General features: G+C 52.9%; 2 protein-coding genes across 8 annotated transcripts; one reads left to right on the top strand and one right to left on the bottom strand.

The window, feature by feature from the left end:
• Positions 1–1,275: 1,275 nt before the first annotated feature.
• On the top strand, positions 1,276–2,922 carry NT5C (5', 3'-nucleotidase, cytosolic). Of its 3 annotated transcripts, XM_002827820.5 has the most exons (5): positions 1,430–1,623; positions 1,876–1,976; positions 2,051–2,111; positions 2,286–2,400; positions 2,509–2,922. In XM_002827820.5, the coding sequence occupies exons 1-5, from the start codon at positions 1,450–1,452 to the stop codon at positions 2,661–2,663; spliced, it is 606 nt and encodes a 201-aa protein (XP_002827866.4). In that variant the 5' UTR covers positions 1,430–1,449; the 3' UTR covers positions 2,664–2,922. The 3 variants fall into 3 exon arrangements, with proteins under 3 accessions (XP_054391729.1, XP_054391728.2, XP_002827866.4); XM_054535754.2 differs by lacking the exon at positions 2,509–2,922 and having other exon boundaries at positions 1,276–1,623; positions 2,051–2,191; positions 2,286–2,399; XM_054535753.2 differs by lacking the exon at positions 2,286–2,400 and having other exon boundaries at positions 1,314–1,623; positions 2,051–2,103.
• On the bottom strand, positions 1,924–23,691 carry ARMC7 (armadillo repeat containing 7). 5 transcript variants are annotated; one of them, XM_002827819.4, is made up of 3 exons: positions 23,226–23,691; positions 22,999–23,142; positions 1,924–4,530 (listed from the first exon to the last, which is right to left on the bottom strand). In XM_002827819.4, exons 1-3 carry the CDS (start codon positions 23,314–23,316, stop codon positions 4,169–4,171), a joined length of 597 nt encoding a protein of 198 aa, XP_002827865.1. In that variant the 5' UTR covers positions 23,317–23,691; the 3' UTR covers positions 1,924–4,168. The 5 variants fall into 5 exon arrangements, with proteins under 5 accessions (XP_002827865.1, XP_024090946.1, XP_024090945.1 ...); XM_024235178.3 differs by having other exon boundaries at positions 4,390–4,530; positions 23,063–23,142; positions 23,226–23,659; XM_024235177.3 differs by lacking the exon at positions 1,924–4,530 and adding an exon at positions 10,438–12,138 and having other exon boundaries at positions 23,226–23,659.
• Between the last annotated feature and the right edge of the window lie 2,840 nt (positions 23,692–26,531).

Raw genomic sequence — 26,531 nt, 5'->3', positions numbered from 1 at the left:
CACGGCACCTGGCTTTATAGTTTGTAGGTAAATAGATTTGGGTGAAGTCAGGAAGTTTCATGAAATCCACAAAAAGGAGAATCAACAAAATTTATCACAGTTCAGCATGTTCTTTTCTTTTCTTTTTTTTTTTTTTTGAGAAGGAGTTTTGTTCTTGCTGCCCAGGCTAGAGGACAATGGCATGATCTCGGCTCACAGCAACCTCTGCCTCCTGGGTTCAAGAGATTCTCCTGCCTCAGCCTCCTGGGTAGCTGGGATTACAAGCATGTGCCACCACACTAATTTTGTATTTTTAGTAGCGACGGGATTTCTCCATGTTGGTCAGGCTGGTCTCGAACTCCCGACCTCAGATGATCCGCCCGCCTCGGCCTCCCGAAGTGCTGGGATTACAGGCGTGAGCCACCGCACCTGGCCCTGTTCAGCATTTTCTAGACGGGAGTAGGTAAGCGATGTCAGTTCCACATAAAGTCCTGGGGGCAGTCCTGATTACCAGTGCTTGATCAAAATCATCTTTCCGGGGGAAACCACGCTTGAAGCTCCCATGTTTCAAGCCAGCTCTAGTGTGAATTAGTCTCTTAACGAGCTAGACTTACACAAACCAGTTAACAGATTCATTTCACTTTGTAGTTCTGGAGAGATTGTTCCTGCTCGACTGCACAGACGAAATCAATCCACTGAGACCACGGTACTGCGGTAAAAGAGTTCGGCCAGGTGCGGTGGCTCAAGCCTATAATCCCAACACTTTGGGAGGCCAAGGCAGGCAGATCACTTGAGGTCTGGAGTTTGAGACCAGCCTGACGAACACGGCGAAACCCCGTCTCTACTAAAAATACAAAAATTAGCCAGGCGTGGTGGCGGGTGCCTGTAATCCCAGCTACTCGGGAGGCTGAAGCAAGAGAATCGGTTGAACCCGGGAAGCGGAGGCTGCAGAGCCGAGATCGCGCCGCCATTGCACCGCAGCCTGGGCAACAGGGCGAGACTCCGTCTCAAAAAACCAAAAAAACGAAAAAAAATGTGGAGCTAGCCCCACAGGTTTAGGACCCTTGACTCCTCGTTAGATGCTTCCCAGTATTTCGGAGCATCCCTTTGTTGGGCCCCCGGAAGGTCGGTCCCCTACTAGTAACGTGGGGTGAACGGGGGTACGTCTGCCGTAAAGTGGGAGGCGGCTGATGGGGACAAGGCTGGGTCCCAAGGAAGCGCAGGGTCAGGAAAGTGCCCCCCAAAGCCGTCCCCGTCCCCGAACCCCAGGAAGGCCTGGCGCAACCGCAGGGCCTTCGGCACTGGTTTACGACCTGGGCGGGGCAGCTCGGAGGCTCTATGCAAATCAGCCCGGCGGACCCCGTCCGCCGCCTGGGCTCCGGAAGCAGCGCTCCCCTCCCCGCTCCCCGCACTTCCGGCCGGGCCCGCGCCCCCCAGACCCCGAGAGCCCGCAGCTCCAGCCCGGCGGCGATGGCGCGGAGCGTGCGCGTGCTCGTGGACATGGACGGCGTCCTCACCGACTTCGAGGCCGGCCTTCTGCGGGGCTTCCGCCGCCGCTTCCCTGAGGAGCCGCACGTGCCGCTGGAGCAGCGCCGCGGCTTCCTGGCCCGCGAGCAGTACCGCGCCCTGCGGCCCGACCTGGCAGTAGGGGACGCGGGGTCCCCACTCGGGCAGGGCCCATTCGCTCCGTTCCGCGGGTCTCCCCCTTCTCTGTGAAGTGCGCAGAGCTCTCACCCTGGAACCCGCGAGCAGCGCACCCTGGGGAGGAGCCTTTGGGCGCGTGCCCCTGACCGAAGCCCCCTCCGCCCCTCTGAGCTCGGGCCCGGAGCCCCCGGGAGCCTGCCTGCGAGTCCTCGCGGGAACGGGAAGCCGGGACCCAGAACTCTTGTCTTTCAGGATAAAGTGGCCAGTGTGTACGAAGCCCCGGGCTTTTTCCTGGACCTGGAGCCCATCCCGGGAGCCTTGGACGCTGTGCGGGAGATGAACGACCTACCGGAGTAAGGAGAGTGGGGGCAGGCGGAGTCCTGGGCGGGCTCCTGGCTCCCGGCGGTAACCACGTCCTTCTCCGCAGCACGGAGGTCTTCATCTGCACCAGCCCCCTGCTGAAGTACGACCACTGTGTGGGTGAGAAGGTGTGGCTGCCCCGCCCCTACTCCGCATTTGGAGCTGCCTAAATCCTGATTTTAAAAAGAAACCACCAGAAACCCAGAAGGTGGGGGTGGGGGCTCTCAAGGGCTTAGACCCAACTCCCTGTCCCTGAATTCCGGCTTCCATCAGGCCCTACTCAGACTGTGTCTTCTACACAGTACCGCTGGGTGGAGCAGCACTTGGGGCCCCAGTTCGTAGAACGAATTATCCTGACAAGGGACAAGACGGTGGTCTTGGGGGACCTGCTCATTGACGACAAGGACACAATTCGAGGTTGGACCCGTTATCCTTGGCAGCCTCCAGGCCTCTGGCCAGCCGGATTAGGGAGAGGGAGTAATAATACCCATGACAGATGGCAACGCGCTGCCTTTCCCGTCCTAGGCCAGGAGGAGACCCCAAGCTGGGAGCACATCTTGTTCACCTGCTGCCACAATCGGCACCTGGTCCTGCCCCCGACAAGGAGACGGCTGCTCTCCTGGAGTGACAACTGGAGGGAGATCTTAGACAGCAAGCGAGGAGCTGCGCAGCGGGAATGAGCGGGGATGCGGCGGGCAGCAGCTGGAGCTGAAGGAACGACAGCCCCACAGGGGCCACCGCAGAGCCGAGTCGGGGCGGCATCGTGCTGGTGCCTCTGGCCCCGTGGGGTGGAGCAGGCAGATACCATTAAGCGCTGTGCTGCCGGGCCCCAGGCCCAGCCACCCGGTACCTCCGAGAGGCTGTCCCTGGACCCTGGCTGGCATGGAAATACAGTGGGAAAACCAGTCGGGACCTTTAATAAAAGACCTTGGCTTTCTAGTCTTCTAGGACCCTTTATTTGGGAACATAAAGGGACAGGCTCCCTGAGTGGGTGCTGATGAGCCCTTCCCTCCCCTCTGAGTCCAGTGGTCCCCTAATCCGCCCCATTTCCATGCCCACGTGGGTACCATTCTTGTAGCACCTGCCATTCCTGGGCCATCTAAGGGGTCAGCCTTGAAGGGGTACACAGAGGCAAGGACCCCCCATTTTCCCTGATTCCCACCTTTCCATCGGATCCCACACTCCTTGTGTTGACCAGGGGGCACCATGGACACGGAGCCACATCCTTTATGTTGCTGTCTCTTCCTTAGTCCCTTGAGCACCACTCTCACTGCGTCCCTGATGCCCTCGTGAGATACACTTCTGGGGTAGGGCTCCCCATCACTGAGTGTGACAGCAGAGGAGGGCCAAAGCTTTCAGCCGGGGCCATGGGTGGCGAGTGGGGGAGGAGGGCCGAAGCTTTCAGTTGGGGCCATGGGGTGGCAAGGGGAGAAGATGCAGTTCCCAGGGCTGGTGCCTCTATTCCGACGTATTATCACCTGCATGGCCTTGTGCTTGATGCCCGATGGCCACATTAAGTCCCTGGGCTGTCACTCAAGGGCAGGGACCACATCTTCATCTTGGAGTCATGGTGCCTAACAGATAGCAGGGCTGGGTGGACAGTCAATGCTGGGCCACAGGTTATCCAGGTTGGCATCCACCAGGCCCAAATGCCCAGCTTGGAGAGCCCCTGGGGGAGGTATCCATCCTCCAGAGCCCTGGAAGGGGCACCACATCTTCCCAGGGTGAGATCCTTTTACCACGAGGCATCTCATTCCTATCCCTGAAAACTACCCGACACTTCTGTTAAGGGATAATCCCTGATTTCCTGCAGCGAAGGCAGCTCTCCTAAGCCTCAGGCCCAGCTCCTGAGAACACTGTCCTGCAAAGCCTCTGGGTCCAGGCACTTGGCCGCTTCTTACACCAGGGCCTGAGCCTGGTGGTGATGGCACCAGATGTAAGGTTGAGAGTGCCAGCCTATGAAAGCAGCTCAGTTTGATCTTCTCCATATGTCTCTGGAGTCTGGCTTCCTCACTCCCAGTGGCGTTTCATCACAGTGTAAATGCCTGTCCTGCTGAAAGAACTCGCCTTTCAAATGGCTGAAAAGGCACCAGTGGGGCAGCATGTGCTCCCCCTGTTCCCTGCGTCCACATCAGGACGGTGGTCTCCAGCAGTAGGGGTGCTACGGTCTCGCGGTCTCCATGGATCAGCGCTGCCGTGGGGCCACGCTCCTCGGCAGTGGGATACCCAGGGCAGAGTGCGCCTGCCGGCCGCGGGCCTCGGCCACCTGGCGAGGGGAGCAGAAGTCCTCCAGGAAGATCTGCGCCAGGTTCCGGAGCCTGGCGCTGGCCGAGAGGGAGAAGCGAAGCATGCACTGCACCACGGGTGTGGCGGTCAGCTCTGGGAGAAAGCTGCGGCCCGGCGGGCTCAGGTGCATGAGCGTAGTGATGGCGGACAGCACCGTCTCCTCGTTGGGGCTGGACAGGCAGTTGATGATGAGTGGGACACCTCCTGCCTGCAGGATGTGCTCCTTGTTGGCCCTGTCTGGGCACAGGTTGCACAGGCCTCCTGTGGGAGAGCAAGGAAGAGTCTGGATGCTGTAGCCCCGGGCCTCCTCCCAGCTCCCCTGCCCGTGAGCCCCAGGGAGGGGCCCAGGCTGTTGAGAAGCTGGCCCCAGCACAAGGGATCCAAAGCCCATTCCGGCTCCTGCCTTCTCAAGGTTCCAGAAAGGCCTGCCTGCCTGCTCCAGCCTGCCACAGCCCAGCCTTCCAGAAGTGGCCACAAATCCCTTTCCCTCTCGGTCAGCAAGTTCAATGGCTGATATGCTTTTTTTTTCCCCCCTTTCTTAAATGTAAAAACCTAAAACAAGGCCGGCCCAGGCACGGTGGTTCACGCCTGTAATCCCAGCACTTTGGAAGGCTGAAGTGGGTGGATCACCTGAGGTCAGGAGTTCGAGACCAGCCTGGCCAACATGGTGAAACTGTCTCTACTAAAAATACAAAAATTAGCCGGGCGTGGTGGCAGGTGCTTGTAATCCCAGCTACTTGTGAGGCGGAGGCAGGAAAATTGCTTGAACCTGGGACTCGGAGGGTGCAGTGAGCCGAGACTGCACCACTGCACTCCAGCCTGGGCAACAGAGCTAGACTCTGTCTCAAAAAATAAATAAATAAATAAATAAATAAATAAATAAATAAATAAAACCCTATAATGTATCATCACCTTAGAACAATTTATAAAAATTATAAAAATATAAGATGATGGTTTCATGGGTATATACTTATGCCAACATTTATCAAATTGTACCCTTTAAATATGTACACTTTATTATGTCCATCATATAGCAATAAAACTGTTAAAATACTAGAATGGGCTGGGCACAGTGGCTCACACCTGTAATTCCAATGCTTTGGCAGGCCAAGGCAGGAGGATCCCTTGAGCTCAGGAATTCGAGACCAGCCTTGGCGACATGGCAAAACTCTGTCTCTACCAAAACACACAAAATTAGCCAGGCATGGTGGTACACGCCTGTAGTCCCAGCTACTTGATGGGCTGAGGTGGGAGGACTGCTTGGGCCCAAGAAGTGGAGCTGCAGTAAGCCATGATCGCACCACTGCACTCCAGCCTGGGCGACAGAGTGAGACCCTGTCTCAAAAACAAACAAATGGCTGGGAGCAGTGGCTCACGCCTATAATCCCAGCACTTTGGGAGGCCGAGTTGGGTGGATCACCCTGAGGTCAGGAGTTCCAGACCAGCCTGGCCAACATGGTGAAACCCCGTCTCTACTAAAAATACAAAAATTAGCTGGGCCTGTGGCACATGCTTGTAATCCCAGCTACTTGGGAGGCTGAGGCAGAATAGCTTGAACCCGGTAGGTGGAGGTTGCCGAGATGGCACCACTGCATTCCAGCCTGGGCAACAGAGCAAATACTATGTCTCAAATGTTAGGCGGCTGACCTAACGTTTGTTTTTCATTCTACAATTTGAAATATGTGAATACATATAAGCATTTAGTAAAAATGGGATACTCTGCTTGCTGCTTGGTCAGTTTTCTGAGATGGGGTGGGGTCTCCCTATGTTGTCCAGTCTGGTCTTGAACTTCCGGCTTTAAGCCATCCTTCTGCCTCAGCCTCCCTGGGAGTTAAGACTGACTCCAGGCATTCACCACTGTGCATGGCTTACCCCAGCTTTTTTTTCTTTTTTTTTTTTTTGAGACAGAGTTTTGCCCTGTTGCCCAGGCTAGAGTGCAGTGGCGTGATCGCGGTTCACTGCAACCTCCGCCTCCCAGGTTCAAGTGATTCTCCTGCCTCAGCCTCCCAAGTAGCTGGGATAACCGGCATGTGCCACTATGGCCGGCTAAATTTTTGTATTTTTAGTAGAGACGGGGTTTCACCATGTTGGCCAGGCTGGTCTTGAACTCCTGACCTCAGATGTTCCACCCGCCTCGGCCTCCCAAAGTGCTGGGATTACAGGCGTGAGCCACTGTGCCCGGCCCAGCCTTTTTCACTTACCAATATATTGTGATTAGCAGGGCATGGTCGAGCACACCTATAGTCCCAGCTACTAGGGAGGCTTAAGCAGGAGAGTCGCTTGAACCCAGGAGGCTGAGGTTGCAATGAGCTGAGATTGCGTCATTGCACTCCAGCCTGAGCAAACGAGTGAAACTCCATCTCAAAAAACAACAACAACAACAAAACAACGTATTGTGAACATCTTTCCATGCCAATAAATCCACATTCATGGCTACGCAGTGATTGTAGATTAATGGTAAGGCGTATACCATTTGACAGATGTAGTGTAATTAAGAGATTAGAGCATTTTAATGTTATTTCCATGTCACCGTTAGTAGGATTCTGGGGGAAAACAGAAAAGGCAATAGTGAGAGATCAGTGGTTCTGGATCAAAGAACTCATGTGCTCAGGTAGTGTGGCTGGAATCCCACTCCCATTCCCTCAGGTCAGGCCTCCTCAATGTAATGACCTCTTAGCCTTGGGGACAGATGCTACCTTGTTTTGGAGGTCACTCTGCTCAGCACCGGCTGCTCACTGCGGGAAGATGACTTCCTGTGCATCCTGAGCTTCCTGTCATCACGGTACCCCTCCCTTTGGTTCCTGCTCAGTGGAGGAAGCCACCTCTCAGCTCATTTGCAAAACATGCCCAGTGTCCTGAGTGACCAATCAGTGAATGCCACAGCTCCACCCACTTCCCCTGTTTTTCTGGAAACTAACAAAGAGAAGACTTACCTGAACCTGAAACCCAACTAAGACATCTTCCCCAGCCAGAGGGACAGGTGCCCATGGTGCCCCTGCCAAGGACCCTCCTCGACTGGGGCAGGAGTCTGCCAAGGTTTCACTCTGCTGCCTACTCCCGAGCAGCACCTGGGTCAGGCTGGTCCTCCTTTGGGGGAACCTTTTTTTTTTTTTTTGAGATGGAGTTTCACTCTTTCACCCAGGCTGGAGTGAAGTGGCGCAATCTCGGCTCACGCTGGAGTGAAGTGGCGCAATCTCGGCTCACTGCAACCTTCGCCCCCCAGGTTCAAGTGATTCTCCTGCCTCAGCCTCCCAAGTAGCTGGGATTACAGGTACATGCCACCACGCCTGGCTAATTTTTTTTTTTGTATTTTTAGTAGAGACAGGGTTTTGCCATGTTAGCCAGGCTGGTCTTAAACTCTTGACCTCAGGTGATCCACCCATCTTGGCCTCCCAAAGTGCTAGGATTACGGGCGTGAGCCACTGTGCCCGGCTGGGGGAACATTATTAAAGGATCCCACTGCATGTGGAGTAAATTCCAGACGTCCGTGTGCTCCTTACCCCTGAGCCATCCTGTCTGTTCTTCCCTCTCCCTGGCACTCATTGCAGTCGCCAACCTCAGTCCATCCCTGAGACCTTTCAGCCCCCAGTTGTCACACGCTGACACCCTCTTGCTGGTAACAAGCCCTCCACTGCTCTCCTTGCGAGCGGTGTCTTGCTGGGATACCCGACTAGGCGCTCTGCCATGTCAGGGCAGCCCTTCATCACCTGGTCCTTTAAGCACTGACCCGGGGGGGAAAGGGTTGAAAGAACCGCAGATGGTCAGGGGGCTGGACAGTGTGGCTCCCTAACATCCTGCCCACCCTGGACTTCTGTAGTTCTTAGATCTGGGCTGCAGCTCACAGGCAGGACACATCTGAGGGAGGGAAGGAGCTCTTTGGCCTCTCTGGAGTCCTGAGAAAGAGGAGCAGCAGCAGAGGGCAAGCAGGCCCTGACCGAGCGCCTCTCCCCATGGGGCCCTTGGAGCCTCCCTTGCCAGTCCCACTTCAGCACTTGCTAAAGCACAGGGTGGCCCCTAACATGGCTGTGGCGTTCTGTGGGCTGCCTTCTGTCCTTGCTCTGTCTCTTCCACCAGGAGCTATAAGGCAGGGCTCAAGCTCCTGGAACTGTGGACACTTCACTGAGCACGCACTGGACACATGACTGAACCCTAGAAACAAGTGCTAACATCACCCCCATTTCCGTGGGAGAAGTCGAGGCTAGGAGAGACTGACTGAGCTGCCCAAAACACTAAAGAGATGGCAGCCTTCTGCCCCTCCCATGGGAAATGGCACCCCTCTCATGGAAAATGGCGCCCCTCTCATGGAAAATGGCGCCCCTCTGGAAGCAGTAAGGACAGCAAATCCAGCCTTGGGCAGATGCCAGGCTCAGTCTGGAGCAGGGGCAGTGGAAGTGCTATGGTTGGACTCGGCTGCTCAGACACACCTGTGGCATGTCTCCCGAGCTGACAGGGGAGCGCCCTCCTGTGCACACTGGACTGCGGGTGGGGTGATGGGATTTCTCTCTGTGTAAAGTGTGATAAGATGAAGCCTGAGTCACTGCCTGGCAGCTGAGTCATCACCACACCCAGGTGCGCCTGGGCATGGCACTGCCACCCAGACTGCGGAAAACCAGAGGGTGGGGGCAGGAGGAGGCCTCAGGAGAGCCACCCTCTCCCTCCCCACGCAGAGGCCTAAGAGTCTCCAAGGATGGACCGGGTGCCTGCCAGAGCTCACCAGCTGCTTGGACCCTCTCTGCAGTGGCAGGGAACTCCTGAAGCTCCTCTGCCTGGCGGGTCGTGTCCCTTAGAGATGAAGAAGGGGGTGAGGGCCAGAAAAGAAAAGGGCAGAGAGTTTCAGGGCAGGAAGTCTGAGTTGGAGCAGAAAGATGAGCCAAGATGGCACCAGAGGACCCACAAGAGGCCACAGCCACAGCTGCTTTGAGCTTCTCCCTGGGTCTACCTGTGTGAACCTGCCCTGAAGAACTGAGGAGGGCCATGGAAAAAGAGCAGCGTGGAAACTGGGAGCTTCCTAGAATGCTTGGTAATAGCCAGATGGCTAAATTATGGTACATGTATATGAAGAAACAGCATACAGTACTTTTTTTTTTTTTGAGTAGGAGCCTCGCTCTTGTCGCCTATGCTGGAGTGCAGTGGCACGATCTCAGCTCACTGCAACCTCCGCCTCCCGGGTTCAAGCGATTCTCCTGCCTTAGCCTCCCAAGTAGCTGGGATTACAGGCATGCAGCACCACGCCCAGCTAATTTTGTATTTTTAGTAGAGACGGGGGGTTTCACCATGTTGGCCAGGCTAATCTCCAACTCCTGATCTCGTGCCTTGGCCTCCCGAAGTGCTGGGACGACAGGCGTGAGCCACTGTGTCCAGCAATATTTACATTCTTAAAAATAATGTCTTCAGGCTGGGCGCGGTGGATCACGAGATTAGGAGATCGAGACCATCCTGGCTAACACGGTGAAACTCCCTCTCTACTAAAAATACAAAAAATTAGCCGGGCACGGTGGTGGGCGCCTGTAGTCCCAGCTACTCGGGAGGCTGAGGCAGAAGAATGGCCTGAACCCGGGAGGTGGAGCTTGCAGTGAGCAGAGATCGCACCACTGCACTCTAGCCTGGGCGACAGAGCGAAACTCTGTCTCAAAAAAAAAAAAAAAAAAAGGGTCTTCAAAGGCCAGGTGTGGTGGCTCATGCCTGTCATCCCAGCACTTTGGGAGGCCGAGGCGAGTGGATCACAAGGTCAGGAGTTCGAGACCAGCCTAGCCAACATAGTGAAACCCCGTCTCTACTAAGGAAAAAAAAAATTAGCTGGGCCTAATGGTGTGCCCCTGTAGTCCCAGCTACTTGGGAGGCTGAGGCAAGAGAATTGCTTGAACTTGGGAGGTGGAGGTTGCAGTGAGCCGAAATCGTGCGACTGCACTCCAGCTTGGGCGACAGAGTGAGACTTCGCCTCAAAAAAAAAAAAAAAAAAAAGTCTCCAAAGAATAATTCATGTTAGAAAATGCCTGTAATTTAAGATGAAGGAGGGAAGAAGGACACCAGATTGTACATACAGTAAGATAGGCCCGCTAAGACGCCACCTCCTCTAAGAGCTTTCTGTGAGCACCTAACCTGCCCCCCCACCACGCCCCCCTCACCAGGCTTTGCTTCTTTCCTTCACACTTACTGACATTACAGTAGTTATTTGTCAAAATGTTTATTGGCTGTTGCTCCACTAAACTATAAACTCCGTGAGAATGGGGACTCTGCCCTGTCTCATTCTCTATCAGCAGCCTCGCATTAGCAGGTGTTTAATAAATAGGAAAATGTTATCTCTACAGATATTCTTTTAAAAATTAAAAAAGCCGGGGCCAGGCGCAGTGGCTCACTCCTGTAATCCCAGCACTTTGAGAGGTGAGGCAGGAGGATCACCTGAGGTCAGGAGTTCGAGACTAGCCTGGCCAACATGGTGAAACCCCATCTCTACTAAAAATACAAAAAACCAGCTGGGCGTGGTGGCACTAGTCCCAGCTACTCGAGAAGCTGAGGCAGGAGAATCTCTTGAACCCGGGAGGCGGAGGTTGCGGTGAGCCGAGATCACCCCACTGCACTCCAGCCTGGGTAACAAGAGTGAAACCCCGTCAAAAATAATAATAATAATAATAATTTTGAAAAATATTATTCCTTTTTGTTTTTGTTTTGAGACGGAGTTTTACTCTGTCGCCCAGACTGGAGTGCAGTGGCGCAATCTTGGCTCACTGCATCCTCCACCTCCAGAGTTCTCTGCCTCAGTCTCCCGAGTAGCTGGGATTACAGGCGCCCGTCAACATGCCTAATTTCCTTTTGTATTTTTAGTAGAGACGGGGTTTCACCATCTTGGCCAGGCTGATCTTGAACTCCTGACCTTGTGATCCACCTGCCTCACCCTCCCAAAGTGCTGGGATTACAGGCGTGAGCCACCACGCCCGGCCAGATGTTATTCTTTTTTAAAAGCTGAATTTCACTGAGATAGGAGAATAACTCATCAAATGACACCATTAACACAGTAAAAAGGCAAAAGGAGAAAACATTCACTGACTATCCATCTGACAGAACGCTGGTATCCAGAACACATCAAGAACTCCTGCATATCAATAAAAGATGAACAACCCAATTTTGAAAATGAGCAAAAAGACTTAAACAAAGTCTTCTTTGCAAAAGGACCAAAACATATGGAAATGTGCTCATTATGTATCAGAGAAATAAAAATTACAACCACAAGAACATGCCACCACACACTCAACATAATAGCAAAAATAAAAAACTGCTGCTGGACGCGGTGGCTCACACCTGTAATCCCGGCACTTTGGGAGGCTGAGGAGGGTGGATCACTTGAGGTCAGGAGTTCCAGACCAGCCTGGCCAACATGGCGAAAACCTGTCTCTACTAAAAATACAAAAATTAGCCAGGCATGGTGGCGTACACATGCAACCTCAGCTACTCCGGAGGCTGAGGTGGGAGAATTGCTTGAACCCAGGAGGCGGAGGTTGCAGCGAGACGAGATCGTGCCAACTGTGCTCCAGCGTAGGTGACAGAGCGAGACTCCATCTCAAAAACAAAAAAAAATGGCCAATACTAAGTGTTGGCAAGGAAGTGGAGCATATAGCATAACCTGGTGTAACTACGTGGAAAGTGATTTGGCAGCTTCTCATGACGTTAAATGCACATCTACCCTAGGACTGAGCAACTCCACTCCTAGGTGAGAGAAATGAGGACATATTTGTATGAACATGATCCTAACAGCTTCATTCATAAAGCTTCTAAACTAGAAACAACTCAAATCTCCGTCTACAGGCAGATGCATAAACAAATTGTGGCACATCCAAAGGAATGGACGATGATACTGCAACAATTTGGATGAATCTGAAAAACATAATGTTGAGTGAAAGAAATCAGATACGAGAGTAGATCCTGCATGATTCTATTTGTATGAAGTTCAAGAACAGGCAAAACAAATCCACGGATAGAGGTTAGAATAGTGGTTGCCTTGGAGTGGGAGATACTGACCCAGCATGGGTGTGAAGGGAGTTTCTATGTCTTGGTTTAGGAGCTGCTTACACAGATGTACACATAGCTCAATGAATTTCAAAATTCACCAAACTGGCACTTAAGATATGTGCATTTTATTCTATTGATCATACTGCAATCTTTTTTTTTTTTTTTTGAGACCGAGTCTCGCTCTGTCGCCCAGGCTGGAGTGCAGTGGTGTGATCTCGGCTCACTGTAATCTCCGCCTCCCAGGTTCAAGTGATTCTCCTGTCTCAGCCTCCTGAGTAGCTGGGACTACAGGTGCCCACCACCATGCCCGGCTAATTTTTTGTATTTTTAGTAGGGATGGGGTTTCACCGTATTAGCCAGGATGGTCTTGATCTCCTGACCTCGTGATCCGCCTGCCTCGGCCTCCCAAAGTGCTGGGATTACAGGCCTGAGCCACCACGCCCAGCCACCATACTGCAGTCTTAAAAAAAATTGTTATAAAACAGAAAGGAGAACAAGTTCTGACTGCCTGATGAACATGCTCTGCACAAGACCGAGAGAAAACAAGAAGCAAGGGCAGGGCCTTCTAGACATCAGGAAACACAGGAACTCTATACGAGAACCCTGGGGGAGGCAAAAGAGGAAACCCCACATGAAAGCAAGATGAGAAAGCCGGAGACTCAGGGAGGTCAGGTGGGTGACCTCAGCTCACACGCCATGTCGGGCACTCGTGCAGAGAGGGACAACCTGGACCATGAGGGGGAGGTCAAAGGATGGTCCCAGGGATTAAATGAGGTGATGCTGGCCAGGCATGGGGGCTCATGCCTGTAATCCCAGCACTTTGGGAGGCTGAGGGTGGATCACCTGAGGTCAGGAGTTCAAGACCACCCTGGCCAACATGGCAAAACTCCATCTCTACTAAAAATACAAAAATTAGTTGGGCATGGTGGCACTCACCTGTAGTCCCAGCTACTTGGGAGGCTGAGGCAGGAGAATGGCTTGAACTTGGGAGGCGGAGGGTGGAGTGAGCCCAGATCATGCCACTGCACTCCAGCCTGGTCAACAGGGCAAGACTCCATCTCAAAAACAAAACAAAACAGCAAAACGAGGTGATGCTTCTGACAAGTGCTTAGCTGGCACCTGGCACCTGGTGGCTGGACAGGCCCTCGGCGAGGGCAGCTCAAGATGCAGCTACATCTGGGGACTTGCCCATGCTGAGCTGAGGCAGCCCAGGGTCAAAGTCTTCACAGCAGGCTGGGCGTGGTGGCTCATGCCTGTAATCCTAGCACTTTGAGAGGCCGAGGCAGGCGGATCACAAGGTCAGAAGATCGAGACCATCCTGGCTAACACGGTGAAACCCTGTCTCTACTAAAAAAAAAATACAAAAAAAAATTAACCGGGCGTGGTGGCAGGCACCTGTAGTCCCAGCTGCTGGGGAGGCTGAGGCAGGAGAATGGCATGAACCTGGGAGGCAGAGCTTGCAGTGAGCCAAGATCGCACCACTGCACTCCGGCCTGGGTGACATAGTGAGGCTCTGTCTCAAAAACAAAACAAACAAACAAAAAACCTGTATTACGGGGTATTTTCAGAAGTCTCACCTCCATTCTGGTCCCTTCTACCTTGTTCCCTGCCTCGTACTAATCCATTTCCTTATTACACTTTGGTGTCTTGCCAGCGTTAAGTGCATACACAGAGGTGTTTTCATCTCCACCCTGCCTTCTCACACAAAGGGTAGCTTACTCTATGTACTGTCTGTCCTTCAGACTTGAAATTGAAGGAGCCATTTTCAAGACACTAAAGGAAAACCCAAGAACAAATAATCCCCGTGAATATATATATATATATATATATATATATATATATATATTTTTTTTTTTTTTTTTTTTTTTGAGATGAAGTTTCACTCTTGTGCCACCAGGCTGGAGTGCGATGGTGCAATCTCGGCTCACTGCAACCTCTGCCTCCCGGGTTCAAGCGATTCTCCTGCCACAGCCCCCCAAGTAGCTGAGATTACAGACGCCCGCCACCATGCCCGGCTAGTTTTTTGTATTTTTAGTAGAGACGGGGTTTCACCATCTTGGCCAGGCTGGTCTAGAGCTCCTGACCTCAGGTGATCCACCCACCTCAGCCTCCCAAAGTGCTGGGATTACAGGCATGAGCCATCCTGCCCGGCCTCTTCCTTTGTTCTTTGTCTCTACCGCACCTTGCTGTCTCTGCCACATCCCTGAGTGAGTTCTGGTGGGAAGTAATTTCTGCTGCGACTGGTAGTGCCCACAGTCTGGGGCCACATTGTACCAATGTCATAGAGGAACTGCCACTGGGGCTGGGTGCAGTGGCTCATGCCTGTAATCCTAGCACTTTGGGAGGCTGGGGTGGGAGGATCACTTGAGCCCAGGAGTTTGAGGCCAGAACAAGGGACTAGAGTCTGAGCCTGGTGCCAGCTGGGTTCCCGGGGCACGGAATTTGGATCCTGGATGACAGGGGTGAAGTCCTGGCTCCAGTTATCACTAACAGCGGGAGCCCCAGGCAGTGGACTTGCCCTCACTTGGTGGTGGGGGTTCCTGATATGTAAAAAGGGGTTAGAACCATCTGCCTTGCCGTTAATGACAGATTCAGAGGCCTTGTGGACAGGGCTGGTTCAGGTGGGCGTGTGGTGAGCACATGGTGTGCACTGGGCGGGCATCCAGGAGAGGCAGCTTTTATCCCAACAGCACCCAAACAGGAGCCCTGGACCCTGGGGAGAAAAGGCAGCCAGAAGCACAGGAAAGGGTCAATAAACTAGTTCTACAATTGCTCTAAATGGGCAAATCCACAAGAGGCCACAAAAGAGGCTAGAGAATTGAAAACCCGTGCATGTTCTCCGCAGTCGCTGTAGCCAGATCCTTCCTCACGGCTGTGGCGGTGCCGACGGCGGGCAACTGAGAGGAAATCACAGGAGAAAGAGACTGCCACACAGAGACGACAGTGAGTGAGGCCAGGCTCCTGTTGGCGAGTGGTTGCTGCCACTGCAGTTCCACTGCCACCGCTGATGGGAACACTTGAGGCCAGACTGAAGCCCTGGCTGACATGGAGAGAGAGCAGGGGCTTCTCTGGGGGCCTGCAGGCCCCCAAGCATGGAAATAAAGGAAAACCTTGAGTCCCTTCATGAAATTCCAGGCACCTAGCTAGCCCTGAGAAGCAAACGAGCAACTTGATAAGCAAGAAGGTAACAGTTAGCTTAAAACAATAGCCAAGGAAGTCAGAATCAGGGGATGTCTGGTTTCCCCATAGAAACTAAAGATAACTTTTTTTTTTTTTTTTGAGACAGTCTTGTTCTGTCGCCCATGCTGGAGTGCAGTGGCACGATCTTGGCTCACTGTAACCTCTGCCTGCCTCGTGGGTTCAAGCAATTCTCCTGCCTCAGCTTCCAGAGTAGCTAGGATTACAGGCTCCTGCCACCACACCTAGATTTTGTATTTTTCGTAGAGACAGGGTTTCACCATGTTGGCCAGGCTGGTCTTGAACTCCTGAGCTCAAGTGATCCACCCGCCTCAGCCTCCCAAAGTGCTAGGATTACAGGTGTGAGCCACCACGCCCGGCCTAAAGATAACATCTTAATATCTGTCCTTGAGTTGCTTTTCAGAAACCTGGACCCCCAACAAACAGTTCCCCTGGCACTGAGACCTCAGATAAGGGGAACTGAAAACTGCACTCTGACCACTCTTTAGACTCCGAGGGGCCTGGAGGACATGCCCACAGGTCATAGCTAACATTCTTTTTTGCTGATGCCAAATTTGTAGACAAAGCTTCACCTCCTTAACCAATCACAAATCAGAAAATCTTTGAAGCCACCTATGATCTGTGCCCCATCCCTTGGAGACATCCTGCCTTCTTAGGCCAAACCAATATATAGCCTCCCGGTGTTGATTTAAAACTTTGTCTGTAATCTCTGCCTCCTGCCTTTGAACACCTTTACCCATAAGCCATCTGGGAGTTTGGGTCTTAAGCATGGGCTGCGGGATTCTTCTTGCCTGTCGCCCCACAATAAAGGCCTCACTTTTGGCTGGGCACAGTGGCTCACGCCTGTAATCCCAGTACTTTGGGAGGCTGAGGCGGGCGGATCACCTGAGGTGAGGAGTTCGAGACCAGCCTGGCCAACATGTCGAAACCCAGTCTCTACTAAACACACAAAAATTAGCCAGGCGTGGTGGTGGGTGCTTGTAATCCCAGCTACTCAGGAGGCTGAAGGCAGGAGAACTGCTTGAACCAGGTAGGCGGAGGTTGCAGTGAGACAAGATTGCACCATTGCACTCCAGCCTGGGCAACGGAGTGAGACTCTGTCTCAAAAAAAAAAAAAAAAAAAAAAAAAAAAAAAAAAAAGCCTCACTTTCTCACTGCCAGTAATTGGCCTTAGTGTGCAGTGTGAGCGAATCCATTTGTTTGGATAGCATCCGGCTTCCAGCCCTCAGAGAGGAGGCAGAAGCTGCCACAGCAAAGCCAGCATGGAAGGGTACCTGTGAGTGTGGTGGCTGCAGGGACAGACGGAAGGAAGCCTGCATTCTCACCCTGGCCTGTGACAGCCAGACGCGGGGCAGCTGTCTGCGCCACAGCTTCCTTATTGATAAAATGAGCAATTTGGAGTAAACTCCTTTCTAGCTTTCACTCCACAATCCTAGGAATTGGAACTCCTCTAAGGGCAAGAAAAAGGCCAAGGGAATAGCTTGTAGACTCTGACTGCTTTGGGTTTAAGTCTCAGGTCTGGTACTCTTTATTTATTTACTTTTTTTGAGACGGAGTTTCACTCTTGTTGCCCAGGCTGGAGTGCAATGGCGTGATCTTGGCTCACCTCAACCTCCACCTCCTGGGTTCAAGCGATTCTCCTGCCTCAGCCTCCCGAGTAGCTGGGATTACAGGCACGCGCCACCGTACCCAGCTAATTGTATTTTTAGTAGAGATGGGGTTTCTCCACGTTGGTCAGGCTGGTCTCGAACTCCCGACCTCCAGTGATCCACCTGCCTCAGCCTCCCAAAGTGCTGGGATTACAAGCGTCAGCCACCATGCCCGGCCTAGGTCTGGTACTCTTTAAACCTTTGGCCAGCCCACGGAACCTCCCTAAGCCTCAGAGTCCTGATTGGAAAGAAGGCGGTGTAAGCACATCTACTTCAGTACTATGCCCAATGCACAAGAAGCAAGCGCCTGGCACGCAGTGGGTGCTCCCCAAGTGTGAGCTAATGCCATCCGTGATGGGGGCACAACAGCACCGGGCCTGCAGCCAGGCTCTCCCCACCTGACATTGCCTAGGCACCCTCTGGGAGGCTGAGGATCGGTGTTCCTGTCATTCCGTGATGTTTTTCCAGAAGGTAAGAATTCCTGGAGCAGATGAGTGGTTCCCTTGATAGGACGTTATCCCATCCCCCACCTCACCTCTCTGGGACAAGGGGCGACAGCTCACCCTCAAAGGGTTTTGGGTATTTGTCTTTGGATGGCGACCAAGGGGAGCCTATCTACGGCTGCAGACACTAACCCTAGAAGAGCACTGTGGTGTTTCATTTAATTCTCTCAACTGAGTGAAGCAGCTACTGGCACTGTCCCTATCTGACAGATGACTGGAGAAGAGAGAGCCCACACCCAGATACCTGTCTGACCCCAAGGCCCAGCTCTCATCCAACTCACTGTGCTGCCTGCCAACAAGCAGATACTCGTTTCGTTTGTTTTTGTAAGGACAGGGTTTTGCTCTGTTGCCCAGGCTGCTCTCAACCTCCTGGGGGCTCAAGGGATCCTCTTGCTTCAGCCTCCCAGAATGCTGGGATTACAGGTATGAACCACCCTGCTCAACCAAGCAGACAATGGTTTTGGTTCCTTTTTTTTTTTTGGAGACAGAGTCTCGCTCTGTCACCCAGGCTGGAGTGCAGTGGCATGATTTCGGCTCACTGCAACCTCTGTCTCCTGGTTCAAGCAATTCTTCTGCCTCACCCTCCGAGTAGCTGGGACTACAGGTGCACGCCACCACACCCAACTAATTTTTGTATTTTTAGTAGAGACGGGGTTTTGCCATGTTGGCTAGTCTGGTCTCGAACTCCTGACCTCAAGTGATCCACCCGCCTCGGCCTCCCAAATGGGATTACAGGTGTAAGCACCACACCCAGCTTGGTTTTGGTTCTGTGAGCCACAGCCATGGGCAATCTCACCCAGCTCTCCACTCTGCCAGTCCTTCCAGAACCAACCCTGCTCAGGGGTGCTGCACCAAGTCATGGTCAGGACTCCACAACTATTAAGTGAAGATCTCCTGCCTTTTCTCTCCCTTCTTTCCTCCTCCCTAGGCCAAAAGGCCTAAGCACTCAAACCATGCAGTCAGAAGCAAGGCTGGCTCCGGCTCAGGGAGATCACAATCTCAGGGCTGCCACATCGGATAAAAGACTCAAAGCTCCAAAGCACAGCACAGCGCCTTCTCCAGAAACAGCAGAATAAGTGCCTGTCGGGGATCCCCAAGCAGAGTCACTAAGAGAAAGGGAAACGACGGCAGGAAGAAAATACGCGGGGGCTCTCCTTCTCAGTCATGCATAATAAATACAAGAGAAATTTCGAGAAATTTCATCTGCAGAGGGTCCCACGGAGGGATTCGACGCTGAGAAAGCTACTGTGCTTGGGGCGGGGGGTTCTTGCTGTGGCAGAAGAAGGAAGAGAAAAAAAGGAGGAAAAAATGGTTGGGAAAAGTAAAGCTGGTGATAATGATCCTAACAATTCTAAAATACCTGCACAGAGACACAGACGCACAGACATACACATCCATCCACACTTCTGCTCCCACAACTGCCTGCGAGGCAGGCAAGGCGGGTGAGGAAACCACGCTCGGAGAAGGGACGGGACTCAGCTTCTAGGAATCAGCTGAGAAGTGGAGACGCTGGGACCGCGGACTCCAGGACCGGGGCTCAGTCACCCACGCGGGGAAGCTGCCCAGGATGGCAAGAACCCAGCCCAGGCCCACGCCGCCCCCATAGCTCAGTGGACCCGGACCTCAGGGTGCCCCTGTCCTGGGAAAGTTGCTTCCTGACCCTGAGGAAACGCCAGCAGGAAAGACTCCACTTGGTAAACACTTTTTGTGGGGACTGCTCTGTGACTTCCGCCAATTTTTCTCCAGGGTCAGCCCCTTGATTTGGAGGAGCTCTATCGCCCCCTGGTGGACGTTTAGCCACATGCTTCTGCAGGGGCCACCGTCACCATTCAGGCTGCAGCAGCCATGGGGCACAGGCACGAAAAGGGACGGGACGCAGGACGTTTTAGAGACCAACTTTTTAGAATATTTGCTTGGCATAATAATCTTCTAGAGGAGCTGGCATCACTCGGGGACCTGGGCAACTAGGGCTCCTGCCTTGGCTTGGCTTTAGCAGGCCCCACTCTGGTCAGTAAGTCCAGGGAGCTCACCCAAAGCCCACGGCCGTCCTTCCGCTGCACCTGGAGCTCCAGGCCCTAAACCTGCTCCCGCAGCCGCATGGGCCTCTCTCCTGGACCCTGACTTCCAGGGGTGAATGCCACTGTTGGTGTGTGCACTTCCAAACCCAGGGAGTGGCCAAGGGGCAGCTGTCTGTGGGGGTGTGAATCTGTGCACTCATGTGCTGGAGCCCCCTCAGGGAGAGAAGACCCTCATTTGTAGTCTAGCCCCAGGAACCTCCTCTCCTCTTTAGAGGAGACTTGGATGGTCTTTGAAAAATTTGAATCACACTTGTAATAATGTATTTTTGCCGGGCGCGGTGGCTCACGCCTGTAATCCCAGCACTTTGGGAGGCCGAGGCAGGTGGATCACGAGGTCAGGAGATCGAGCCCATCCTGACTAACATGGTGAAACCCCGTCTCTACTAAAAGTACAAAAAATTAGCCAGGCATGGTGGTGGGCGCCTGTAATCCCAGCTACTTGGGAGGCTGAGGCAGGAGAATGGTGTGAAGCCGGGAGGCGGAGCTTGCAGTGAGCCGAGATCGCGCCACTGCACTCCAGCCTGGGCAACAGAGCAAGACTCCATCTCAAAAAAATAAATAAATAAATAAATAAAAAATAACGTATTTTTTAAAATGTGTTACTTGGGCCAGGTGTGGTGGCTCACAACTGTAACCCCAGCACCTTGGGAGGCTGAGGCGGGCGGATCACCTGAGGTCAGGAGTTTGAGACCAGCCTGGCCAACATGGTGAAACTCCGTCTCTACTAAAAACACAAAAATCAGCCAGGCATGGTGGCGGGCGACTATAATCCCATACCTGGGAGGCTGAAGCAGGAGAATTGCTTGAACCCAGGAGGCAGAGGTTGCAGTGAGCTGAGATTGCACCACCGCATTCCAGCCTGGGTGACAGAGCAGACTTCATCTCAAAAAATAAAATAAAATAAAATTAAAAATGTGTTATTTGATCATATCAAGACCTTCAACCCAATTTCTGGATTATAGGAAATAAAGGGGATAAAGCTACCACAAACAGGCAATGAGACAAACCGGAAGGGGGAACATTTGCATTCCTGGTTGGGGCCTTCGAGAATCAGTGTTATGAAATGAGGGTCTGTTTAGGGTTACAAGGGATTTATTTCTTGAGGCCAGGAGTTTGAGACCAGTCTGGGCAACACAGTGAGATCCTGTCTCAACAAAAAATTAAAAAAAAAAAAAAAATTAGCTGGGCATGGTGGTGCACACCTGTAGTCACAGCTACTCGGGAGGCTAAGGCAGGAAGACTGCTTGAGCCCAGGAGTTCAAGTTTATGGTGAGCTATGATCACACCATGGCACTCTCAAAAAAAAAAAAAAAAAAAAAGAAAAAGAGAATAAAAAGAGAGATTTAAGATAATTTATGTAGTGACTTCCTTCCAATGGGTATAATACGTAAAGAGGGGAAAGAAAGAGTAATTTTACAGTGGAGAAGCCTGACAAGACTTCAGCCAGGTGACTACGCGTGTGTTGCCCAGGCTGGAGTGCAGTGGCTATTCACAGGTGCAATCGTGCAATTGCAGCACACTACAGCCTCAAATTCCTGGGCTCAAGCGATCCTCCTGAGTATCTGGGACTACAGCTGGGCACTGTGCATGGCTTGAAAAGGGAATTTTTGTTTGTTCTCAAAATTTTGTTTGCTTCAAACTATTTCCCATGGCCTAGATCTAAGCTCCTGCAAGCTCTGGTGCTGCTGAACTCTCTAAACTCTTTTTGTGCCATTCTCCACTTCACTACAACGATCCTGCCACATTGGCCTTCCGTCTGGCTCCTTCCTGTTTTAAGGCCTTTGCCCATGCTGTGTCCCTGCTAAAATGCTTTTCTCATGATGGCCAAAACTGAAGTAACCCCCATCTTCTACTGCTGTCTCTCATTACCCCATTTATTTCCTTCTGAGCATCATCTTTTTTGTTTGCTAACCACCTGTCCCCCCTACTAGAATGAAAGCTCCTGAAGGGCAAAGACCTTTCTCTAAGTTGTTCACCATACTCCAGCATTTAGAGCAGTAGCTTGCATACATGGTACATGCGCAATAAATATCTACCCAATGAATAACTCAATAGGTTATTTTTTAAGATCATAACAACTACAGAAACCATAAGTTACAGACTGCAAGCCATCTCTGTTTCTCTTGAAATGAAAACACTAAATATGAGTTATTTTTGTTTTTGAGACAGATTCTCGTTTTGTCACCCAGGCTGGAGTACAGTGGCCCAATCCCAGCTCACTGCAGCCTCGACCTCCCAGGCTTAAGCAATCCTCCCACCTCAGCCTCCTGAGTAGCTGGGACACCACGCCAGACTAATTTTTTGTTTGTTTGCTTGTTTCAGCAGAGATGGGGTTTTGCCATGTTGCCCAGGCTGGTCTTGAACTCCGGAACTCAAGTGATCTGCCTGCTTCGGCCTCCCAAAGTGCTGAGATTACAGGTGTGAGCCACCTCACCCGCCTGAAATTGCTTTTTTTTTGAGACAGTCTCGCTATTGCCCAGGCTGGGATGCAGTGGTGTCATCTCGGCTCACTGCAACGTCCGCCTACCGGGTTCAAGCGATTCTCCTGCCTCAGCCTCCCAAGTAGCTGGGATTACAGGTGCCCGCCACCACGCCCGGCTAATTTTTGTATTTTTAGTTAGAGATGGGGTTTCACCATGTTGGCCAGGCTGGCCTCGAACTCCTGACCTCAGGTGATCTGCCCACCTCAGCCTCCCAAAGAGCTGGTGCTGGTATTACAGGTGTGTGCCACCACGCCCGGCTACAAAACTGCTCTTTTTAAAACATATTTTTCTGAGACATGGTCTCACTCTGTTGCCCAGGCTGGAGTGCAGTGACACAATCTCAGCTCACTTCGGCCTCTGCCTCCCAGACTGAAGCAATACCTCCTGCTTCAGCCTCCAGAGTAGCTGGGCCTACAGGTGCACACCACTGTGTGAGGCTAATTTTTTTTTTTTTTTTTTTTTTTTTTGAGATGGAGTCTCACTCTTGTCACCTAGGCTGTAGTACAGTGGCGCGATCTCAGCTCACTGCAACATTCGCCTCCTGGGTTCAAGCTTCTCCTGCCTCAGGCTCGCTAGTAGCTGGGATTACAGGCACTCGCCACCACGTCCAGCTAATTTTTGTACGAGACGGGGTTTCGCCATGTTGGCCAGGCTGGTCTCGAACTCCTGACCTCAGGTGATCCGCCCGCCTTAGCTTCCCAAACTGCTGGGATTACAGGTGTGAGCCACCACGCCCGGCCCCAAAGACTCACTTCTAACTCACTTATCTCACCCTGGCCCATTTAGGCATCTAGGGAAAGGGCCCCGCCCTTACCAATAGCAAACTCCACCAGGGTCTCACTCTCCTCCGACAGCGAATCCAGAAATAAATCCAGAACCTGCAGCTGCCGCAGATACTCGTAGTTGCTGGGGTCATAAGCGAAGTTGGCGAGGTTGGCGAGGACTTGCTCCTTGGCGTCTGCAACGGGAAAGCGGCACTGAAGCCAGGTCCGGGCGGCGGTCACAGCGGACCTTGCCACCTGATCCCACCGTGGCTCTCACCTTGGCTTTGGGTCTCCTGGAATTCCGTGACCAGCGCCTGCAGGTATCCCAGCCGCCCAACGTGGGGGTCCACCTTCGGCTTCTGGGCCATGGCCGCGGTGACGGAGGACCCCCAGGGACTGGCGGAAGAGTGGGAAAGGTGCAGGGGGAATGCAGAGCGCGACCCTCACCCGCCCTCCACCTGTCTGGAGAGGGAAGACGGGGGGCGGCAAATGGGTTTCTTTCCTGGGTTCAGATTCTGCAGTAATTTGCAGCTGGAAATGGGATATAGGAGATGGGGCGGGGTCTCAGAATCCTGTAGGAGTTGCGTTTGAAAATCGAAACTGGGGCGCGGGAGACAGGGAACCGTCTACGGGTTGGGGCTGGCGGACGGGACACTGGCTCCCCGCCCTCGGCTCCCGGGCTCGGTTCCGGGCTCCGGGCGGAAGCCGCGGTGTCCCTACCCCCAAAGGGGCGGGACGAGGCAGGCGAGGGGCGGGGCCGTCGCCGAACTCCTTGGCGCGCGTGCGCGGCGCGCTTTCGGTTTTCTGGATGCGGAAGCTCTTTAGCCTGTGCTGGAACCAGCAACGAGCGGCTTCGCTGAGGCAGGTGCGGGCGTGGGTGGGTGTACTGTGAGGAGCAGCCTGGTCTCCCGTATCCCATGTCCAGCTGCAAATTACCGCAAAATCTGAACGCAAGAAAGAAACCCACTTGCCGTCCCCGCCAACAGCTGGGCGGGTGAGGGCCTCGCTCGGCTTTCCCGCCCCACCTTTCCCATTCTCCCGCCGGTCCCCCGGGGTCCTCCGCCGCCCCGACATGGCCCAGAAGCCGAAAGTGAGACACCCATGTCGGGCGGCTGGAATTCCGCGAGGAGCAACTCAGGAGCGCAACGGAGTCTGGCAGCACCCATGTTGGAGGACGTCGAGGCAGAAGCACCCCTAGGGTCCCCACGGCTGGCGGGGGCGCGGCCCATCCTCCTTGACCTGGACGCCCCTTTGGAGCGCGGGCGTCAGCTCCTTACGCCCCCATCAGTCCTTTGCCCCTTTTGCAAAAAGCCTAGCGACCCCGACCCGCCCTCCATCCCAGCCCCGAGGTGGGTCCGCCACCTCTGGACAGAAATCAAAGGGGACTGGGTCATGTCCTGGTGCTTTTTGTCAGCCGGGTGGATGGCGCGCGCCCGGGGCAGCACCGGGGAGCCCGAGGAGGAGCCTTGATTGTGGCGCTTTCGGGGCTTTCTGGATGCTGAAGCTCTTCGGCCGATTCCTTCTCGGAGAGTGTCAGGAAGCGGGTGTGTGATAGATTACTCGTGGTTACAGGGAACAAAGCACCAGGGAAGGAGGTGGCCTAGCCACACTCCCATCGCATTTGACAATGTAGGGGTAGAGGTGGCTTAGGCTGTGAGTGTCCTGAGAGTGCAAAAGTTGTTAATCTAAATGGAGTCACTTGTGTTAAAAAAACAACAAAAAAACCCGCACACAGCCCAAGAAACCCATGACAAGAGGGTTCTCGTGCATAAATATCTGATAATGAAAACTATCACAAAGACTCTGCAAAAACCACAACCTTGCACAAAGGCTGTCACAACCTTGCACAAAACATACTTCTGAATGGCCATCTGCCCAGCAACTGCTTGTCCAACCTTGAGCGGTCACCCTTGTTATTAATACTTCTACCTAAGGATAATTATTTCAAAACAATTATGTAATCCTATTTTTTCCCTTAAAGCCTATCTTCTTTTACCTCCCTGAATACCCATATAGTTTACTATGGCATGGATACTACCATTGCAATGCCCTGTGCCCAAATAGATATCATTTTCTTTGAGAGAGCCTCTCTGTTATTTAGGTTGACAAAGGCAAGGACCATTATCTTAAGCCCTGGGCCTGGGTGAAGGCAGAGTGGCCGTCACACTCCAGCCAGCTGCAGCCCTATTGGAAGAAGCAGGCCTCACCTCTGAGGTTTCAGGTCCTTGTGGTCAGCCCCTGCCTTATGTACACCCTCTGACGCAGGAGTTTCTAACTTAGTCTGGGTGCCTAGGCCCCAGGACCCTCACCAAAGCCCTTTGGCTTCTGTTGGGAGCCTCTGCAGCCTGGGAAGTGCATCTTACCCCGAGGTGCCCAAGGGGTTTCTCTGCCTCTTGCTGGACAGAGCAGCAAATAGGAGCCCAGAAACAGGGAGGATGGAAGTAAGCTCTATCCCTCCCTGCCCAGGAACTGCCCCAGACCTCTAGAGGTTTGCAGGCAATCAGCTAGATGGGGATTGCAGAATCAGATGGGCCACCCCATCTTCCCTCATTGGTCTTCTCCCTTTTTTTCTTTTTCTTTTTTTTTTTTTTTTTTTGAGATGGAGTCTCGCTGTGTCGCCAGGCTGGAGTACAGTGGTGCTATCTTGGCTCACTACAACCTCCGCCTCCCAGATTCAAGTGATTCTCCTGCCTCAGCCTCCCGAGTAGCTGGGATTACAGGCACGCGCCACTGCACCCAGCTAATTTTTTTTTTTTTTTTTTTCTGAGACAGTGTCTAACTTTGTCACCCAGGTTGGAGTGCAGTGGTGCGATCTGGGCTCACTGAAAGCTCCGTCTCCCAGGTTCACGCCCTTCTCCTGCCTCAGCCTCCTGAATAGCTGGGACTACAGGCGCCCGCCACGACACCCGGCTAATGTTTTGTATTTTTAGTAGAGACGAGGTTTCACTGTGTTAGCCAGGATGGTCTCAATCTCCTGACCTCGTGATCCACCTGCCTTGGCCTCCCAAAGTGCTGGGATTACAGGCATGAGCCACCGCTCCCAATCTAATTTTTGTATTTTTAGCAGAGACGGGGTTTCACCATGTTGGCCAGGATGGTCTGGATATCTTGACCTTGTGATCCGTCTGTCTCAGCCTCCCAAAGTGCTGGGATTACAGGCATGAGCCACCGCGCCCGGCCAGTCTTCTCTCTTCTTAAGGCCTCAGGGAGGTGCCCTCCTTGGGGCGGAATTCTCAGCCCTTGGTAGGTCTTACCTCTACCCAGTCTCTGGCACACAGTAGATACTCAGTAAATATTTATTGAAGGAATTCTGCCCAGAGATGATTGCTATTCTTGCCTAGGAGCAGGTGAGATGAAAGTTTCCTATGCAGAACATTCATTGATACCTTTTTTTTTTTTGGTAGGGGGGGACAAGGTCTCTGTCACCCAGGCTGGAGTGCAGTGGTGTGATCACAGCTCACTGCAACCTTGAACTTCTTGGTTCAAGGGATCCTCCCACCTCTGCCTCCTGAGTGGCTTGGACTACAGGCCTGTTCCACCATGTCCAGCTAACTTTGAAATTTTTTGCAGAGATGGAGGTCTC

The sequence above is a fragment of the Pongo abelii genome, chromosome 19 (genome assembly GCF_028885655.2).
Source record: "Pongo abelii isolate AG06213 chromosome 19, NHGRI_mPonAbe1-v2.0_pri, whole genome shotgun sequence".
NCBI classification, from domain to species: domain Eukaryota; kingdom Metazoa; phylum Chordata; class Mammalia; order Primates; family Hominidae; genus Pongo; species Pongo abelii.
This window is presented reverse-complemented; position numbering and strand designations above follow the sequence as displayed.